This window comes from Gossypium raimondii, chromosome 5 (assembly GCF_025698545.1).
Source record: "Gossypium raimondii isolate GPD5lz chromosome 5, ASM2569854v1, whole genome shotgun sequence".
NCBI lineage: Eukaryota > Viridiplantae > Streptophyta > Magnoliopsida > Malvales > Malvaceae > Gossypium > Gossypium raimondii.
In genome coordinates, this window is record NC_068569.1 from 8,208,492 (window position 1) to 8,225,408 (window position 16,917).

The window sequence follows — 16,917 nt, forward strand, 5'->3', positions numbered from 1 at the left end:
GTTAATATAATATTAAAATTACACTTTGGTTTACAGTATTCCTTTTGGCCCTAAACAAATTTCTTGAGTTTGTCCTTGACTATATGTACGCTAATAAACCAAAAATCTGCCTTCAACTAATAATTGATATTTTTATTAAATAAAATATGACACATGCTTCTGTCGAAACATATCCCAACACTAGAGGACCTTTTGGGAAAAACTGGAAATACAGTGGTAGAGAAACCAATTAGAAACAATGGCCAAAAACTGGGCAAGTAAATGATGGGACCGATTAAAAAGCAAAATGAAGAAGGGTGAAGGGTTGAAGTTACAGAGAATGGTGGAAGAAGGTGAAATGGAAAGGGTTATTTTTGAATTGATCAGCTTCCACCGCATCTCACTTATTTGTTGGGCATGGGAAGTGACTTCACTATATACGGCACAAGTTTGCTGTGATCATGTTAGTCGCGTGGCCAGGGGAAGGCAATAGTTGGAAATATCTTTTTCAACCCAAAGATGTGGCGACAGAAATGATAAAAGCTATTTCATAAAGGTATACAATATTGATCACAACTTAAAGCTACTTTTTTTTTTTATAATTCAAACTCTAAATATAATAGATAGAATTTCGGGCCACAGAATATATATATACGGTGACTTGTTGGGTGAGTAGTCTAATTAATTAAAATGATATCTAGTTGGCACGGGCTGAATCATAAACATACAAGTAATTTCTCTAATGGTTTGCAATGCATAAAATGGGGGAAGGGAGAAGCAAAAGGGTGGTCGTTGAGCTTAGCAAATCCCAGTACGAATAAAAAATGAGGGTTGTCGATATTTATGTTTTTCCAAATTGTGAATCATAATAATTTATTTAAAAAACCATCATCCATCAACTAATTCAAGCCGCACCGCCATGGTAAGTTAGAAAGCTACTACAAACCTTATGTTTCTGCTGTTTCTCATGTTTTGACTCTTTTTCATTGCAGTTTCTCGACGGCATTAGTTTTTGGCTAATACATGCCATTTGTCTGGTTAGATGGCACTGCCATAGTCATCCGGCACATAATTCAACGCCTCCTTGATTATTATTTTTAACTCATTTGTTCAATTTTAATCTCAATTTATCATGCAATATAATACAGTTTGAAAATGTCCCCTATTATATATAGGCTTCCCATTAATTGGGGTCAATTTTTTATTTAAAAATATTATTCTTTTTTTTAATTTTGATTAAAAAATGGTGATCGTAAATTCAATAATAATTAATTAAGAATAATACATTAATAATGAGGTAAGAAGAAGGATGTGAGTTTTGACTTTGTTGCATGACCATGTGAACATTGATGGATATTAAAAACACCTGCTTTGCCCATTCCATTCCCAGGTCTCTCGACAGCTCCGCAGTCTCTCTCTCTCTCATTCTCTTTCATGGAAAATTAAGCGACAAACACATAAAAGAGATTCAGGGAGTTGTCCAAAGCTCTCTGCCCTTTTTCTCTGTAAGTTGTATCCTTTCTTTTTCCTGCAAATCTTCTTCTTTTAACTTCTGCTACTAGTATTTTTGTTCCTCAAAGATTCGATTACCGATTTGGAATAATTTTCTGGGTTTTGGGATTTGAGGTCGGCCTCTTTTTTATTATTATTATTATTATTATTAAATTTCTACCCGCATTTTTGGTCTAATGATTTAGAGATTTGTGCTCCTTCATTATATTATGATTTAGAAATCTATCAGATTTTCTTCTATTCTATTATTTCTATCGACTTCTTTGATTAAAGGTATAAAATCAATACGTTTTGGATGGAACTATTTCTATTTGATTTTGGGTTTCTTCTGGTTACCCATTTCTGTTCCAAAAAATTGTCTTTCTTTGCGTGTAAAGTTTTTTTGGTTTTTTGCGAGTAAGTTAGTCTTAGAATGACGAAACGCGTCAGAATAGCTGGATGTCTGGTTCTGCAAGTTGTATTAATAATGGAATTATTAATAGTAACAGTGTTAGTTTTGTCTTTGAAGTCCGGGTACAGCTTAGGTCATGCTAATAATTCCAGTTGCCTCACCTTCTCATATAGTATGGGCTATTGCTAGAGTGTAATGGAACAAATCGATTGAACCTTTCATTTTACCTGCTATATATGCATATGTACAAGTACAGTTATATTGTTATGTAGGTTGAATATGCTGAGGTTATGCTACTGATTTGCACTGTTTCTCTGAACCCAGCTTTTTATACCTGATCCTGATCAACTTTCTTCAACAAGCTTCCAAGATGGCAAATTCTTCAGTAAGAAATTAGCCCGTTCCTTTATCTAAACATACTTCTTTCATTAGCTTACACTACTATATTCACAACTATATATGTCTACGTTCTTTTACCCTTTGTTTGATTTCAAGCTTTTTCCACTACTGAAATTTCTAGTTACACTGTGTATACTTTCCTGTGCTTTTAGGCTAATAACCCAAAATCAATTTAAGTATCTACTTAATTCATGTTATGTATCTAGTCAAGCATTGTTGTAGGAATCAATAATACAAAATGTGCTTGCATTGCATTCTGAAGTGACCAATGAATTCATTTTTGTTTATCAAAGATGGACTACAGTCTATATCTGAAGCAGTAGAGAGATTTTTCTGGAGTTTTTTTGTTTGAATAACTATTGAAATAGAGCACAGTGAACAAAACTACTTTCATGGTTAACACTCATTCAACCAAATATATTTATATTGATGAACTACCGACTTCATTCTACCAGCTTATGTTATAGCATTATCAGTTGTGCAGTGAAGATCTATATTTCTTAATTTTGCTTTCTTCTCATTTTAGGGTCAATTAACTAAAAGTGTGAAGAGACTAGAATCCAGAAAGTCACATTCATGGTGGTGGGATAGCCACATCAGTCCCAAGAATTCAAGATGGCTAGCAGAAAATCTCGAGGGTAAGCTTTCTCTCTCTCTCCACTTACAAAGGATTTTGATCAAAGAACATACTTTCAACATGCCTTTTCTTGTTTAGTTTGTTGCATATGAAATCAGATGTGATGCTATAGGTGGTTCAAATCTTATTTTTCTCCTGTGTTTGCCAAGTGGTGTTTCCTTTCCTTTCTTGTATGCACATAAAAGCTATATGTCCTAACAGTATACGTCTTGTCGAGCTGAATGGCTTGTTACAAGGTTTTGGGACTTGATCTCTCTTTTGATTGAAGTGGCATGCTTACATTCTAGAAGAAGCAAAAGTAATGCATGAGAAAGCAGGGTAGTATACTATTAGCTGCTTCTGCTGCCGTTCCTCTTATCACACTTCTGGTGCCATAGATATTACCGAACCCTACCTGTCTAGCTTCTAAGAGGGGACTCGACTTCTTCTCTATTGCATCTTTACTGAATCAAGAATTTTGTTTCTGAAATCATTTAAATTCTTAAAATGTCAAACAAGAAAATAACATTAAGATTGTTGACTGCAGAAATGGATCGTAGCGTCAAGCACATGCTGAAGCTCATTGAAGAAGATGGAGAGTCATTTATGAAAAAGGCTGAGATGTATTATCAGAAGAGGCCAGAACTTGTATCTCATGTTGAGGAGTTCTACCGTGTGTATCGTTCTTTGGCAGAGCGTTATGATCACCTGACAGGAGAATTGAGGAAGAATATTCCATCAGACCTCCAATCTCAGGGTTCCGACGTCTCTGACATTGCCTCTGATCTACCCCCTATTTGGCCATCCTCAGACCAAAGGCTGAGTCGTCGTAAATCTGGCCCCCGAGCTGCTGGCTTCAGTGTCTTCCTTGGTTCTGGTGGGAGTGGCTCTGATATGTACCAGAAAGAAGAGGATGAGTCATCTACTCGAACAGATTATGAATCAGAATCTGATGATTCTTCAGTCAATAATTACTCAGTTTTGTCAGGGAATGGGAGTGATCAAGGGGTTAGCAGGAAAATGGTTGAGTTGGAGCTTGAACTTCATGAAATGAAACAGAAGCTACGGATGCTGGAGGAAGAAAATACAGATGGTTCAGTAAGAGGAGCAAAAAGTAATAATTCCGAACTTCTTGCTAGAATTAGGGAGTATGAGGAAAAACTCGAATTTTCCAACAGAAGAATACAGCTCTCTGAAGAAAAAATCACCTGGTTGAGGACCGAGCTCCAAAAATATAAACCACTAGAGGCAGCTGACCTGGAATCTTCTGAAGAAGAAAGTGTCAAAATGCACAAGACTGAGCAGATTGAGGTAAATCAGGCATTGGATCTTCAAAACAAGATTGGTATAATGGAGAAAGAAAATGAACATGCAGATGGCAAGATGCAGGCACTGGTGGAAGAATTAAGTATTACCAAAGAAATGCTCCAGGCTTCTGAGAAAGAAATTGCTAGTTTGAAGTTTGAGAAGAAGCAATCTTCTGAAAAAATTCAAAAGTTGCAGGGTCAGCTTGATACGGCTCAAAGAGAGATAATCACATGGAAATCCAAACTGAATACAGAGAGAAGAGAGGTCTCCAAGCTGCAGGAAAGAATTGCAATGTTGAAGAATAGTTTATCAGACAGGGATCATGAGATCCGGGATTTAAAGATAGCTGTATCTGATGCTGAGCAGAAGATTTTTCCTGAAAAAGCTCATATCAAAGCTGAAATATCAAAATTGTTGGAAGGACGAATTTTTTTGGAACAACAGCTCAGGGACTGGGAAGCACGTGGCCGGTCCTTGGAGGAGGAGATCAGAAAAGCTGTGAATGAAAAAAGAGAATCAGAGGAGAGGCTTCATAGTGAAATTGAGCATTTGAGGTTGGAGATTGCTGAGAGAAGTGATTGCATTAAAGTTTTAAATGAGAACCTTGAGACATTAAAATCGGAAAGGGATGAGCATAAGATCAAAATCAATTCACTCAAAGCAGATATTAGTTGTAGGGATAATCAGATTGTTCAAATGGACAAGCATCTCCAGGACTTACATATGGAGCATGTGAAGCTAATTGCTAGTGCTGAAGAAGCTCATAAATCGGTGGATGAACTCCAATCAAAAGCTAAGGAGCTAGAGGATGTGATTGAGAGGCAAAGAATCATGATACTGGAGGGAGCAGAAGAGAAACGAGAAGCTATAAGGCAGCTTTGCTTCTCCCTGGATCATTACCGAGATGGGTATCATTGGCTTCGGCAAGCATTTATGGGGCAAAAGAGAGTTCCAGTTTTGACTACATGAATATGCGATGCTACATAATGTCTCCTTTTACTTGGTTGCTTGGATATTTTGTGTTGAGTCCCCATATTATCTCAGTAGTCCCTGCAGGTGGCTTTGTCATCTCCTGCTTGTTTAATGAGAATACAGAAAACAGAAGTTGCATTTTAGACAGAATATGATAGTTTTGCTCACAAATACTAGCGCCAAGATGATGCGCTTGGAATGTTGGGATCCAGGTGCATTTTAGACAGAGAATATGACAGTTTTGCATTTTAACATTTGGTTGTCCAATATGCTTTGAGACTTCCCGGTCAATCAATCTGCTCCTCGCTTGCCATGCTCAAACTTATACCCCTGTGGTTTCGTTGATGAATGGTTGAAGAGGAATAAGTCGGTTAGTCTTGGTAGTCCTTGGTCTCAGTTTCATCCTGTTTGTCTGTAATTCTGTTGACGTGAGTGTGCTACCTTGTCTTGTTTATGCGCCCCCTACTGTCGAGTTTGAATGGTATGTGTTGGCTTAAGTTTCACTTTGTTGTTGTATACTGCTGCTCGTATTATGTGCTGAGTCAAAATAATTAATTGAATAATATATATATAGAGTGGTGAGAGAGTTAATTTTCATTGGTGTAGTATTCCATCCACCATCACTTAGCATCTACAGGGATATGTATTTTCCTGTTGTTTCCGGAAATTGTTGGGACTGCTAAACATGTTTTACCAAATGATGTCTATTTTTTCATACAGAAATTTCGGCTTGATTCTCCATTTATTTCTGTTGTATACATAGATAATAATCTAAATGCGTAAATGTGTATGTCATCGTTCATCAGTTTGGACCCAAGACTTGTGTTAGTTCTTGTTCCATACTATTTGACCAGAATATATCCCTAGTATTTATTTTTCTTTGCTATCTTAATTCCCCACTATAGATTAAAAAATAATTGAAGAATAATATAATAAACTATTCTTTAGAAACAAGCCTTTTTTTACTTACACATGGTAGGGTATATTTGTGCCACGTCCAAGGGGAACTATCTAAATAAAAGTTTTTCACTTTCTTTGAAGGCTCGAACTCGGATGAATTTTATGATTGAACAGCCCTTAATTATTAAGCCAATTACGAGAGGTCTTTAAAAATAAGTCTTAAATGTACCATTCTCTTAAACTATGGTATGATTAAGGCATAATATAGTTTTATCCTTTTTCCTCGCATCAATGGTTCAAGGCAGTATTAAATGATTTGGTTAAAATTGTTTACAGGCAGAACTAAATTACGCACCGAAATTGGTGGTTTTTTTTATTTTTAAAAAATATTTAACCATACAATACTTTAATTATATGTTAATTCTATTCTTTTGTGTAAATGTCATTTTGATTAATAATTAGTGATATGACATGGTAATATAAAGGCACAATACTTCATTATTAGAATCTAAACACATTCAAAATTCACTGATTTACCATTTTTGTCCATCAAATCCAAGGAGTGAGTGAAATTTAGAACATGTCTTGTACACAATATATGTATGTTATCTTTCACTTTAGATAGATTTGGGAGTCACAACAGTCACCACATTCAGTTTCCAATGCCTTTAAACTCTCTGAAGAAATATCCTCAACTGCAAGAAGAAGGGTTCAACTAGTACCAATGCCCTGAACTCTGAAGTTAAAAGCATTGGACCCTCCACTCTCATCAGTTACATCATGTGATATGCTTTTTTGCTACCAATATGGGCCGTTGGATCCTAAAATATTATTCTCATCCGGTGGACCCCCAGCTGCCACATATAGGCTCCATCTGCTTTGGGATTTTTGCCAACATCACGATTCTGTTATGATCTTAGTTTCTTTGGTAAAAATCATGATTTTTACATGTAAACAAACAAAAAAACACAGTACGCAGGACACGCACACGAGCTTGAAGTTGGCCAACCGGTAACTCTTAAAGAAAAAAGTTATGTTGGAGGGTCTTTGTCTCAAAGCATTTTTTGTTTGCTTACTCAATCCTCTTTAGTTTAGCCTTAGCCATAACAGTTAGCTCAAACTTATACCTCTCTCTCAACCAACTTCACCTTTTCCTTTTCTTTTCTTTTTTTTTTTTTGTGTGTGTAGTGAGTTCATTTTCTGACTATGAAAAGATTATCATCTTCAAAAAGGGTCGTGAGCAATGAGGTTAAAGGGGACATAGAGTGGGAGCTTAGGCCTGGTGGAATGCTTGTTCAGAAAAGGAACATGGCGGATGCTGCTTCTGCTCCTATGATTAAGATCAAAGTTTCTCATGGTTCTTATCACCGTGATATAGCTGTGCCTGCTCAATCCACTTTTGGTAACCATTTCAATATATTTTTCCTGCCTGATGCCTATCTTAGTTGAAATTTTGTGGAAGATTAGTAATTGGTTTTTGTTTTGCGAAGGGTTAAATATCAGCAGTTTGCATGTTACTTTTCTGTTTTTAGCAACATTTGATTTCCATTTTCAGTATTTCATTAAAGTGGATTATTGTCATCTCCACTCCATTGCGTCGGTTTCTGAAATTTAATTCCTTCGTTATAAAGTGGTATATTAATTTGAGGATAAGTTTTCATCTTTGTTCCCGTACATATACTTTTTGGCCTTGACATTCGCAGTTCATCATATGATTCACTGGATGTCATATTTAGTGTTGAAGCACAGTTACTGCTCTGTCATTATGTGTCTGTGTTTCTATATTTCCTCTTTCTATCTCGTGTATGCTTTGGTTCTTCCCTGGATTATTGTACATAGGTAACTGTTTTGGTGGCAACTGGAATTTACAAAGTCTGATATGGTTACATTGTTGTCCGATATGCAATCGGTAATAAGTGACCGAGTTTGGTTCAAATTGAAGGGGATTTGAAAAGGGTTCTTGCACAAGAAACCGGTTTGGAGCCAAAGGAGCAGAGACTATTGTTCCAAGGGAAAGAGAAGGATGATGAAGAATGTTTGCATATGGTAGGAGTAAAAGACTTGTCAAAGGTGGTACTTTTAGAGGACCCAGCTAGCAAAGAGAGGAAGCTTGTGGAGATGAATAGCAACCAAAGTGTGCTAAAAGCCTGTGAAGAGGTTGCTAAGGTCAGGTCAGAGGTTGATAAACTCTCTGAGAAGGTTAGCATCCACTCAAAACAGAATTTAAAATTCATTTTTCATGTGACCACGTGAACAATTTTCAACCTACAAAAATTTTGTAGGTTATTGCTGTGGAGGCAAATGTTCGAGCAGGTACCAAGGTTGCAGAAAACGAATTCCTTGTCTTGACGGAGTTACTTATGGTGCAATTGCTCCAATTAGATACAATTGAGGCTGATGGTGAAGCCAAAGTCCAGAGGCGGGTTGAGGTTAGTGATTATTTGGTTATGCTTGCTTTCTTACTAGACTTTTGTAAATATATTACTGTGTGTTGGACATGAGTATGCTCAAATTCTTTTCTATGATTTTTCTACTTACTAAGTTAGGAAGTTTCTGTTGGCTTAGAGGAGATTGTTTGCTTTCTACGTGTTGCAAAAGTTCAACTTAGCTACTGTACGTTTTAAGTTGCATACCAACAAAATGTTGCTGGAAAGTGAGATCCTTTTTGTTTGAAATGATTGAGAACTTGACATCAATGACATGCATATATGAGTTGGAGCCCACACCAGCCATCGGTGACCTGGAAATTTTCAGTGAGTTGTGCGCAAAGATGGATTCTTGATCCTTCTATGCTCTAATTATATACCCTTTCTCTTTTGGTACAAATAATTGTGCTTGGTCCTGTTGATTACATATTTGGTGGCTTTCTGCTTAAGAAAAGAAGTGGAGTGCGCTGTCCTCAGCATGGTGGTGTTAATTCTGGAGGTGCTTGAGATGAAAAAAGAGAACCCATTTTTCTTGGAAATGGAAACAGTTGGTTAATTATGTCACATGCGCACCTCCTTGTATTAGACCCGACCTGATAGTAACAAGAAAAGAAGGGGCAAAGTAAGTAATTAAAGTAGCGAAAAAACAGGTGGAACTTATCATTGATCCATCTGGTTGCTTTCAACCATTCTTCTGCTTGAATTACAGGAGAGATCTCAGATGTGTTTTATGTTAGGAGTATAATGTGGTTACTAGAATGATAATAAAAAAGATTGGATTTTGAAATATGGGTATGGTGCACAGGTTCGTCGAGTTCAAGGTCTAGTGGACACCCTAGACCACTTGAAGGCTAGAAACTCCAATCCCTTCAGCAGTAGTTGCAATGCAGTGCCAACGAGTACCAAATGGGAGGCATTTGAGTTATCATCTACAAGAATAACTCAAGATTGGGAGGTATTTGATTAAGCTCAACTTCACATCTATCGCTAGGTAATGTACTAGACTAGTAGTTTACAACAAAGCCTGTCTGCTCTGCTGTTGTCGGATTGAAACTTCTAATAGGGAACCGTTCATTTTGCTGGTTCTGAGTTGCAGTCAAATGGAATCTTACTTCATTTTGCTTCATTGTTGGCTGGCATCTGTAATCAAAGCGTTAGGTGAAGCAAGATATGCATACACGATCAGAACTTTGCAAGTGTCTTTTTTCTTTGTTATTGTTAACATTTTGGAACCTTCTACCACAAGGAAATGCACAACTCCATTAACTACAACCTTTTCCCCTTAATTTTTTTTTTGAAAAAAAGCAATCGTATGTACATGAATATATATAAATTATCGTAAGATATAAGCAGTAAAACTATCTAATGATAACCGTGGAAGTGGAAGAAACCTAATTTTACTATGTTTTAGAAGTATGCATGCATACATACATACTAGTTTTCTATGATGGTAAAAAGATAAACAATCAACAATTTACTCTCAACCCATTTGTCAAAAACTCAAAACTGTTTTCAAGTTAAATAACTCAAGCACCAATTTCCACATCTGAAAGATTAATATAAATATTTTCTAGAAAAAACGAAGTCAAGTAACACTAAATCACAACAACTCAGATGATGTTGTCCATCATGATGAATGGGTGGATGACAGCTTCAAGGCTCGCCATATTGTCCTAAGAACTCTCAATGACAACCTCTGCATACATTTCAACTTCAAGACTCGCCACATTATCCTCAGAACTCTCAATGACAACCTCTACATAACATATCATTAGCACTTGGTATTTAGATGTGCTAGGTATGATACAAAACTAAAATTAAGTTCCTAGCTCCTTCAAAAGCATGGGGCAACAAAATTCCATATATAATCCAACACTCTGACTTTTTAATATTTAAACAAAGTTAGAATATGAAAGGTAATTTGTTAAAATATGTTGTTAGTTTTATATTTTGATAAAACTTGAGATTTAATCATTATACTTAAAAACATAAAAATTAAAATTTACTTTTGTTATTTATCATCAACACTTGGTATTTGGATGTACTAAGTATGACATCAAACTAAAATTAAGATCTTAGCTCATTCAAAAGCTTGGGGCAACCAAATCCATACATAATCCAACACTCTTCGATTTTCCAAAATTTAAATTAAGTTAGAATATAAAATGTAATTTGTTAAAATATATTGTTTTTATATTTTATATTTTGACAAAATTTGAAATTTAAGATAAAAATTAAAATTTATTTTATTATTTAAAAATCTCAATCTAGTAATTAAAATTATAAATATTGTCCATCAAAATTTGTCAGCTCCATCATATAAAGTTACATATAATTAACAGAAAATAAACATATTATATTATCAAATTTTGATAAAAACTATGATTGGACTAAAATCTTTAAAACAGACTAATTTTCATATTCTGAATTTAAAATTTTAAAATATAGGACTAAGTTTTAATTTTTAAAATCTGTCATAAATGGTAATTTTCATCAACAATGTCAATTTTGTTGTAGTCTAGATGGTTAGGATATTCGGCTCTCCCCCGAAATTAAAAGCTATTTTTTTCCTTCAGCCTCCCGTCGTTATTTCTTCTTACATTCAGGCCTCACTTCCCCCGTCTCGTAACTATTTCTTCTTACATTCTGGCCTCTGATTTCCACTCAAGTATGGACTATCCGTATCCCAATTTAACGACCCAGTTCACCTAGACAATGTTAAAATATTCCCATCCCATTCTGAAACTGATGTGGAGAAAGCTAGAAACCTATTTTAACCAAGCGAAAAATACAGGTTGCTCATGCTGAGGTCCATGACATGTTTACTGCCTTTGCTCAAGTTTGTTACATGGCTCCTCCTTTGTTCCATTTGAATATTCCTCACCTCCTACACCACCTGTACCATTTGGTAACTGATTCATGCTGGTAGAATTCAAAAATGAAGAATACGTGGAAACAGGGCTGCCTCATGAATACCGGTTTGGCATAGCTGTGCTACTCCTAGTAACCTGTCAACGAGCCTTTCTACCCTGTTGCAGAATATATATAAGGAACATTAACGAGGTTAATGGAATGGTACATAAAAGATCCCTGCACTAATCGCCATCAGAACTTATCCTCATGGATAAGGCCAGAAAATCAGATTATATTAAAGAAAGATCCATAGGGCAGGATATTTAGGATAACAATCACCTTTCCCATGCATTTCTCTGAGTGAGGAGCAAACCTGCCAGCAGCAATTGATCTCCCACAGTTCATGCAGTCAAATATCACACTGGCTACAGAAGGGTGACTCTATCCAAATATGTCCACAACATACTTGTTATTTGTTTCTCCACTGTTACTAGGATCGGCTAAACTCACTCATGCTTGTGCTGACAAATTGACTTCTTCCTCCTCTTCCTCCAATTTAGGATCAAGGCCCAACTTTGCTATCCGGTGAGACTCAGATGCAACATCAACAATTATAGAATCCAGGAGATCCCCAAAAATAAGCAATGAAAGCTGCAAACACGATTCATCCAAACTAAGTTGGACTATAATCAAGCATCCTCAATCTTCTAATTGAACTCAGGGAATAGAAAAAAATACATTCCATAAGTCTTGTTCATCTCCTGTTAATTGTGATAAATAAAATCATGAATTAACGACTTTTTACGGATAGGTTCTTCAGTTCTTCGTTTAAAAGAGGAAAAGAGTTAACTGAGTGAACGGAGGCACCTGAGTACTCTCTTCATTTGGTCCAGACATGAATCACTTATAAAAGATAACTTCAGCTCAATAATAGCTTCCAGTTCTAGCTTGACCAGTTGGTCACACTGCAAACAGATATCATACATGAATTAGTGAAAAATGAAGTGATAAAATTAATGACAAATTTCATAAATAAAGGAATATCAAATATACTATATCAATTGCTATAATTAAAATGAATCGACATAAACACAAAATCATAAAAAGAGAATCATCAAGCGACATTGATAGTTAAACTTAATAAATCATCGGCAATCATTCATCAAAGTTCATCCGCCGATTATTTATCACAAATATAATCTCTCCAAGCTTGATAAATGCAGATTGAATTCGAAACTATTCAAGCATATTCAGATTAATTTTACTAAATAATTACTTCGACCAATCCACAGTACAAAATCACATTAATTCGCAGATTAAAGTATTTGCGCTTAATCATGAATGAAAATTCTCCGCTTAATATTTGAGAGAGAGAGAGAGAGAGAGCGCTTACCTGATGGAAATCGATTCTACTCGGAAGAGAGGTTATTTTTTTCATGGGAATCGAGAGCCCCTTAGTGAAGAGGTTAGAATCCAGTGACCAGTGCAACTTTTTACTTTTGTGCGCATCCGCGTGGAGGAAATCAGTTTTTGATACCCGAATATTTACAATCACAGCCCAAAGGGAGTGGGCTGTATGAAGAAAGAGATTGTCTGTTTAGTAGGCCATTGAAGGCCTACTTTTTCATTTTACTTTTAAGACTGATGGCAGACATAATATTATTTCTCGAAAGTTGTTGGTCAAATACAAAAGGAACAAGTCTTCTAACAAATGGTAAAGTCAGGCCCATGGAAGAATTGTTTTCTAGGCTTGCTAAAAAATTTGGCAGTAAAAAAAGAACACAAAAGGAATAGCAGTGTAGAGTTTAAGAGTTTTTGGTTCACATTATGCAATTAAAGGCATCTGTTTGATACGATGAAGGAAGATGTAAAATCATGGAGCCAGATGGAGTCGATTTCACCATCAATGGAGCCTTCAAGCTTACCACCACCAGCTGAGCTTAATTTCTTGCACGACACCCACTTTGCTTTGCATGGCGAAATATGGTTAGTCACGGTCGTTCTTATTTTTGCTCTCTTCTTTGCGTTCGTCGTTTTTCTTCCTCGCTTTAGATTGGGTCGAAGAAGCTCGGAGTCACAAGCTTCAGATTCTGATGATAACATTACACGGAGGAGGAACTGTCCTTTGACGTCTTCCAGGAAGCCGAGGAGATTCGATGACGATGAAGCAGATCAAGAGCAACAATACTCGAATCGAATCAACCACAAATTTCCGTTGTAACCAACGTGTTCGCTGTTGACGAGTTTTGAAGAGGATTGCTAACTTGTGGCTGTGATGTGAGTTCCTCCTTGCTTTCTTTCTTTGTCCTATTAATCAATTTCTTCTGGTATTTTCCCCATGTAAAATATACTCTATCTAATACTAACATATAGTCTCGCTTACTATAATTAAGAAATTTAACACATTTTTTAATATTCTCTGAGGTAAGAATTTAGAACTTATTAGTAGAAGATTATTAATAGATATGTGATTCTACTTGGTCAATCGCAGAGGATTGGATTGGGAATTGATTAGCGTATTGAATTGAAGTTGATAAAAAATGGTTAAATTGGAGGTTAATCAGATTTTGAATATATATTTTTTATTTTTATAAAGTTTTTAATGATATAATTGAACCAATTGAACTGGTGAATCAGTACCAGTTCTAACCTACCAAATGAATGTCAATGTGGAGGAGAAAAAGGTAGGATTTGAGTGTCTAGAATTTAACAAATTTTTTTTTAATGTTACGCATTGTGAAATAAAGCTTTGTTTAGTATTGTTTTTACGAAACACTTTTAAAATAAAAAAAATATTTCTAAACAAAATTCTTTTTAGGAAAAAAGTAATTTTCCCAAGTTAAAAATAAGCTTAAAAACACTTTTATGCCTAAGTAGGAGTGGCTATGAGATATTTAGAACTTGATAATGAAATAAGTGGAAGTGCCTATGAGATAAGAAATTAGAATTTTTGCAACAATATTGTGAAAGTAGAGTCTGCACACAACCTAACCGATCTCATACGGAATGGAAGGTAGAGTGTGTCACCATGTAAGGCAAAAACATGAAGCACCCTGTCCACCAATTGAGGCCATTCATGTTGACTTATTACTTTCAAATATGTTTCCGGACGACCGTATGACACAAAAGACAAAAGTCTTCACTGCAACCACTGATTTCTAAGCAATTACGACCTCGAGAACGACAGTTTACCGCAAAAGGCAAGCCAAAACATTAGTGGATAAGAATGACACCCAAGGATGTAACGCTGTTGCCATTATAAACACCACTTTAAATCAGTTTCATCATTGCCTGCATCCCAAGCATATCGTGTTACACTGAATTATAACATTTGTTTATGGTAACTTTGGCTGCCCCTTAAATAAACAATTCTCCTGAAACTCGCCTCTCCCATGCCCATGCCCCTGTTTACAACAAGTAACTGGAATGTTCGTCTCCAGCACCTTTAATTTCAGACAACCAGAAAAGAAAATGATAAAATCCAAAAACACTTCATTACAATATAATTCTACCCCTGCCCTGCCTTGTTCCAAAACCGCCTATCTTATGTTGTCTAGAATGGTACACAAATTCCCTTTTCAGACGGTCGGATAACAGGACCTTATTTGGAAACTTGTTTTTTAGAGTTTAGATTTGAATTTTAAAAATAGTGTAGTAGTAAATTATTTATAAATGTAATATTGATGATAATTTCTTAAATTTAAGGATTTGTTAGATACTTGTTTATTAATGAATTAAAATTTTTTAAAATATTATTTTACTTGATAAATCAATGTTTTTACCTTTTTTAAATATATGATATTGAATGTCAACTCATTTGTTAATAGCATATACATTCTATTTTACCATTTATTCTTAGGATGTTGGTTGTTAAAATCGTTATTATTATCGATCATTGAAACTTATATATTTAGATTAACCAATTGTTTAAATAAATTTACAATGATATTTTAATTGACCGTTAAATCAAATTAAATTAATAATATAAATGTATAATCATATTTAAAAAATGTTTTTTATCAATAACTAAAGTTATTTACAACAAAATGTACTGTGATAAATTAATTAACCATTAAAACTGTTATTATCGTCGATCACTAAAACTAATATATATTTTGATTAATCGATTGTTTAAATAGATTCACAATGATATTCTACTTGACCGTTAAAATAGTTTTTTTTTCAATAACAAAATGTACATCTTTAAATAACAATAGTTAACAAGTACTATTATTATCCGTAATTAAAACCAGCATTTTCAAGTATTTTTAATATTTTAAAAATAAAAATATATATATTTTGATCCATTTTTGAATCCAAAATATAACTTCAAAATATTCATCAATGTTTTCCATAAAGGATCAGTAGTGCCATAAAGTTCACCACCCTTCATGATTTCACAAGCACAATTTCATTCGCTTTAACACATCAAATTCCAATTTCTTTGAGAAAATGAAGCATGCATCTCATATTGTTTGGCGTTTCAATGACCACATGTCAAATACCCTTTTCTTTTTCCTTATATGATCGAAAACATCTTTGTTTGAAACCTTTTGGTAGCAACATCCCTATCTGCCTCTCAAATAGATTTAAGTAACTCAACAAACATTGGGTGATTTTGCCAAGCAGCAGTAAACCTAAAAGGGTGGGGGACTTACTCCATTTGTATTTCGAGCACCCCCTTACAGTCACATAGCTCAATTATTGAGTTGATCCCAGAATTGTTTAATTTGACAGCATTTGGTTTATCGAGAACAATCATAATATTTCTTGTGATTCTATAATGAACATATGCACATATTAACTTGCAACATCGAGTATCTTAATTTCTACGTCAATATTCCATAATACCTAAATTTCACTGGAATTCTTAAGTCTCTACTCTAAATGAATTGTCAAAGCTTTCCAACAAAGTACCCGCAATGGGCTTATTAGACAACAAAAGATTCTTCAAAATTCTCCCAAGTTTAGGACTAATCTCTCCTTGGCAATTTCAAAACAAAAACATATACATGGATAAAAAAATAGATAAAGAATCATTATGCTGATTGGTCATCCTCCATTATGTCAGTAACCAGGTATCGTTAGCAGACACCTCATTTTCAACCTTTGCTTCCCCTAAAGAACAGACTTTAACTGCCATGTACTTCACTAGCATCAACTAATGATACTATATTTTAATTTCATACTTTGATCCCTTGCTATGCTTACATCTGGGATTTAATATGTATATTTAATTCAATAGATTAATATATTTTTTAACAAAATTGGTCTCGCTTAGAATAAAAAAGTTGATATTCTTAACTATTTCGATCAAAATATAAATGTGAATTTTCTTAAATACACCTTTCTAATGCATTAAAGAAAATCTATTTTAACATACTAAGTTGGCACGGATATATGAAGAAAAATTCCGCCTCTACATTTTAACTAGAGTTACTAAGAGTTTGACCATTTTGAATAAATAATGATCTTATAAAAGTCGGTGAATTATATTTATATTACATTAAAGAAAGGATACTAAATTTTAAATTTAAACATAGATAAAATTTTATTATTTT

At 34.7% G+C, this 16,917-nt stretch overlaps 3 protein-coding genes and 1 pseudogene across 5 annotated transcripts; 3 read left to right on the forward strand and 1 right to left on the reverse strand.

Moving 5' to 3' along the window:
- The first annotated feature begins 1,324 nt into the window (after positions 1 to 1,324).
- LOC105767799 (protein NETWORKED 4A) lies at positions 1,325 to 5,774 on the forward strand. Of its 2 annotated transcripts, none has more exons than XM_012587365.2 (4): positions 1,325 to 1,484; positions 2,207 to 2,267; positions 2,808 to 2,919; positions 3,445 to 5,774. In XM_012587365.2, exons 2-4 carry the CDS (start codon positions 2,253 to 2,255, stop codon positions 5,172 to 5,174), a joined length of 1,857 nt encoding a protein of 618 aa, XP_012442819.1. In that variant the 5' UTR covers positions 1,325 to 1,484; positions 2,207 to 2,252; the 3' UTR covers positions 5,175 to 5,774. The 2 variants fall into 2 exon arrangements, with proteins under 2 accessions (XP_012442819.1, XP_012442821.1); XM_012587367.2 differs by lacking the exon at positions 1,325 to 1,484 and adding an exon at positions 1,509 to 1,605.
- Positions 5,775 to 7,220: 1,446 nt separating this feature from the next.
- On the forward strand, positions 7,221 to 9,775 carry LOC105767800 (BAG family molecular chaperone regulator 4). 2 transcript variants are annotated; one of them, XM_012587368.2, is made up of 5 exons: positions 7,221 to 7,479; positions 8,020 to 8,276; positions 8,360 to 8,506; positions 9,309 to 9,494; positions 9,600 to 9,775. In XM_012587368.2, the coding sequence occupies exons 1-4, from the start codon at positions 7,284 to 7,286 to the stop codon at positions 9,468 to 9,470; spliced, it is 762 nt and encodes a 253-aa protein (XP_012442822.1). In that variant the 5' UTR covers positions 7,221 to 7,283; the 3' UTR covers positions 9,471 to 9,494; positions 9,600 to 9,775. The 2 variants fall into 2 exon arrangements, with proteins under 2 accessions (XP_012442822.1, XP_052487504.1); XM_052631544.1 differs by having other exon boundaries at positions 9,309 to 9,775.
- A 1,113-nt stretch (positions 9,776 to 10,888) lies between these two features.
- On the reverse strand, positions 10,889 to 13,086 carry LOC105770876 (SAGA-associated factor 11-like; annotated as a pseudogene).
- A 125-nt stretch (positions 13,087 to 13,211) lies between these two features.
- LOC105770877 (uncharacterized) lies at positions 13,212 to 13,846 on the forward strand. The gene has a single exon (XM_012592238.2). It carries the CDS (start codon positions 13,212 to 13,214, stop codon positions 13,575 to 13,577), a length of 366 nt encoding a protein of 121 aa, XP_012447692.1. The 3' UTR covers positions 13,578 to 13,846.
- The last annotated feature ends 3,071 nt before the right edge of the window (positions 13,847 to 16,917 follow it).

What these genes read in the sequence shown, in the direction of transcription:
- LOC105767800 (XM_052631544.1), top strand. Translation starts at nt 7,284, where the DNA reads ATGAAAAGATTATCATCTTCAAAAAGGGTCGTGAGCAATGAGGTTAAA. An exon ending in TTGATAAACTCTCTGAGAAG is followed by an intron (nt 8,277 to 8,359) that starts GTTAGCATCCAC and finishes AAAATTTTGTAG; the next exon opens with GTTATTGCTGTGGAGGCAAA. An exon ending in AAGTCCAGAGGCGGGTTGAG is followed by an intron (nt 8,507 to 9,308) that starts GTTAGTGATTAT and finishes TATGGTGCACAG; the next exon opens with GTTCGTCGAGTTCAAGGTCT.
- LOC105767799 (XM_012587365.2), top strand. An exon ending in GCTAGCAGAAAATCTCGAGG is followed by an intron (nt 2,920 to 3,444) that starts GTAAGCTTTCTC and finishes TGTTGACTGCAG; the next exon opens with AAATGGATCGTAGCGTCAAG.
- LOC105770877 (XM_012592238.2), top strand. Translation starts at nt 13,212, where the DNA reads ATGAAGGAAGATGTAAAATCATGGAGCCAGATGGAGTCGATTTCACCA.